General features: G+C 60.0%; 1 protein-coding gene across 1 annotated transcript; it reads right to left on the bottom strand.

Moving 5' to 3' along the window:
• Positions 1–382: 382 nt before the first annotated feature.
• On the bottom strand, positions 383–2266 carry FAM181B (family with sequence similarity 181 member B). The gene has a single exon (XM_029208680.1). It carries the CDS (start codon positions 2107–2109, stop codon positions 829–831), a length of 1281 nt encoding a protein of 426 aa, XP_029064513.1. The 5' UTR covers positions 2110–2266; the 3' UTR covers positions 383–828.
• Positions 2267–3398: the final 1132 nt, after the last annotated feature.

The raw sequence follows: 3398 nt of genomic DNA, 5'->3' as shown, positions 1-3398 counted from the left end.
TTGCCCAGTCTCCCCCTCCCAAAGTGGTTGAAGAATGGGAAAAGGAGAGAAATGGACTCCAGGTTTGCTAAATTTAAGCCTCCTACATCAGAAATTTGCAAGAAAAGCCCACAGGAAAAAATAGAGCAATGAGAGGCCAGAGAAAGAAAAGTGAACAAGGGCACTGATAAGAGTGGGAAAGTTAAAAGAGATGGAAGAAAGAAGGGAGCCTGAAGAAACCTAGGAGGAAAAGTGACAGAGACCCGGGACCAGCACAGGGGAGGTCGGCAGTGCCCACTGGCCTCACGTCCTCAATAACACTCTCACCTAACAAGGCAGAGACCACACAGGAAACCGTCCTCTAAGAAAACACCCAAATCAATAACAACATACCTCTGCTCCATTCTTTTCAATACAGACTTTAATTCATAACGCACTCTAAGGGCAGGGGAGGGGAAGGACCAGGGCACTGTTTGGAGGGGGCAAGCACACTAAATACACTGACCTTTTGATGAAAAGTTGGAGAAGGGACAGGTGGCTACAGAAACCACCTCCTGCCCCTTCCGACATCCCCACCCCATTCCCCAAATCCCGTCTTGATTTCTTGGCTTGTCTGATCCGGTAAGAACCTTCCAACGGCTTTTTTTTTTTTTTTTAAACACGAGGCTGTGATTAAAACAACCCCCAACTTCTCTTCATCTCTTTTTCTTAAGTTTCTTTTATTAACTGAATTTTTAAAATCCCGTTTCAACTCCACGTGCATTTGCCCATCGTTCTCTAGGCTTAGGAGAGACCCAGAGGCGGCCGCCTCCACAGCAGTCTCCACTGGGGGAGAAGGGTACCGCGCAGTCAGTCCCGGCGCGCCCCCTCCTCCCCGGGCGCCCCTTCCCAAATCCCGTCCGGTCTCCAAAGGCTGGCGTACGCAGTGCGGCTGTAGCCCGCGCTGTAGTCGTAGGACACCTGCGGCGGCGGGGGCGGCGGGGGCAGAGCGCAGTCTGAGAAGAAGGGGGAGAAAGAGGCCAAAAGGCCGGGCCCGTCGTCCCCGCCCGGAGAGTCCGCGGCGGCTGGGTACAGGGGGCGCAAGGGCTCGTTCAAGGTCAAGCCACTGCGGGGGGCAGCCAGGGATGACTTCTTGGTCGTGGGGCCGCCCGGGGCGCTCCAGGGCTCGGGGTACAGCAGGCTCCCCCCCATCGCGGGTGGCGGCTCAAAGAGGCCAGGCTCCAGCTCCGGGGGTCCCCTTAGGACGGCGGCTCCGGTGAGGAGCACATCGAGAGGCTCCGCGGCGAGCAAGACGCCCGCCTCGGTGCCGGCGCCGTAGTCGGGCCCCAGCATCTCGAAGAACTCCGCGGCCTCGGCGCCCTTCTCCAGGTCGCCCAAGCTCACGCCGGGCCCCGACGGGCCGCACCCGCCGCCGCCCGCCCGGGACGGCTCGGTGAAGAAGGACGGGGGCAGGTTGCGGGCCCGCAGCGGGACCTTCCTGGCGCCGGGGACGGCCGGACCCCCTGCAGGGCCGGCCGCGTCCCCTCCCACGCCCCCAGCGCCCGCTCCCACGAGCCCGGCCGCGGGCGCCGCCTCCGCAACCCCGGCAGGATCTGCTGCCCCAGGGACGTGGCTCAGCGAGTCGAAGAGCGCGGCCAGGCTCTGGCTTTGGAGGCTGGCGGCCGCCGCGGCCTGCGACGCCTCCCGCCGGGGGGCCGCCTTGCCGTGGGCCTGGACCGGGACCGTCTGGGCGCTGGCTGCGGCGAGCGGCCGCTTGGCGGGCGTGTCTGCGGCGCCCGGGGAGGGCGGGCCCGGGGGCGCGGCGCCCATGAGGCCGCTGCAGCGCTTGATCTGCTTCTGCAGGTACTTGCGGTGGTTCACCTTCCGCTTCGACTTGCCGGGCTTGTCCAACGCCAGCTTGATGTTGCTGGACGCCGAGTCAATGAAGCTGAGCAGGTCGCGGGTGGCCTCGCGCACGTCCCCGCCCTCGGCGCCCGCCAGCAGCGCGCCCGCCGGTGTCCCGGTCTCCTCGTCCTCGAAACAGCAACCCTTGTCCAGGGCTCCGAAGGCGCTTCCCAGCCCGTCAGGAGAGCCCCCGAAGCCGAAGGGGACGAAGGGGTGCGTGCTGAGGAGCGCCGCCTGGACTGCCATCGCCGCGGCTCCCGGGCGGCCCGCAGCGCCGCCCGTGCGCCCCCGGCCGCTTCCCGCCCGCCGCCCAGGCCCGGCTCCCGCCCTGGCGCTGCGCGCGCGGCACAGCTTCCTCGCTTGGGGCCGGGCTCGCTGCTCGGCCTCCCGGGGGAGCTCATTAGGTCTTGTAAGCGAGGGGCGGAGGGAGGGAGCGCGCGGCGACCGCCCCGGTGGCGAAGGGGAGGGGCTTACTTAGCCGGGCTAAGCCGGGGGTGGGGGTGAGAGGGTCGCTTTTCTAGTTTTCTGGGCTTTCTCAAGCTCATCGCCTTAACCCCTTAGTTTCCCTTCGCCCCGCGCGTTTCTCTTGGCTAGCTCCAACCGCAAGACGTGAGGATGGGATGGCGCGTCCTCAAACTCCAGCTCCGGTACAACCACGCCCTGGCGCTGGGCACTCTCCATGAGGCTGAGAAGGCAAGAGTCCAGACCCGTGGGTTTCAGTCCCAGCTCTGGTAACAATAGTAGCCATCAGCTACGGGGAAATTGCTTATGCCAGGCACTGTCCATGCATTTCCTCATTTAACCTTTGAACAATAGTCCTATAAAGTACGTATCAGTATTATTATCACCATCTAACAAATGAGTAAACTGAGCCTTAGAGAGTTTCGGTGAGTTGGCCAAAGCTATATCCAGTCCAGGCTGACTCCAAAGCCATTCCTAAGCCCTTGACAAAACTTATGTTCTCTCTCGGCTTCCTCACCTATCAGATAGGAGAAGGAAACTAGTGTCTCTTCAAGCTCTAGCCCTGGTCCTAAGATTCTAACTCGAGTTCCTGCAGGACTCTCAGCTCTGATGCTCTTTCTTCTACCTGTTAATTGTTTATAGCAAACTGAGGCCAGCACTTGACCCATCTTTTATTAGCAGTAGACAGCAGGAGGCAAGGAAGTCACTCCCTCTAAGCTAGCTGGTGCTTTAGAGAAACAGCCCTGTGTGTGTATAAAACTCTCAGCCTCTTAGGACAAAATATGGACTGGAACCTCTCCCCTAACTGTCATGCCATTTAAGTTGCCCTTTTGGAACTTCTGTTGCATTTCAAGAATCACCTTGAAGTTCATTTAGACCCACTTTCACCTGGGCGAGTTTCTTGGGATAGAGGAAATGAGTAATTTGGCAGAGCATGAAAGATGATTCAGAAAATACGGGTTCTGGTCTTAGCCTCACCACTCAATAGCTCTGTGACAGGTTGAAATCCTTGCTCTGATGGGTACATAGCTTCGGGCAAACCAGCTGACCTCTCTCTGCCTTAGCTTACTCAT

Source organism: Monodon monoceros, unplaced genomic scaffold, assembly GCF_005190385.1.
Source record: "Monodon monoceros isolate NGI ecotype Baffin Bay Population unplaced genomic scaffold, NGI_Narwhal_1 Super_Scaffold_7, whole genome shotgun sequence".
NCBI lineage: Eukaryota > Metazoa > Chordata > Mammalia > Artiodactyla > Monodontidae > Monodon > Monodon monoceros.
The sequence above is the reverse complement of the archived record's forward strand: the minus strand, read 5'-3'. Positions and strand labels throughout refer to the sequence as shown.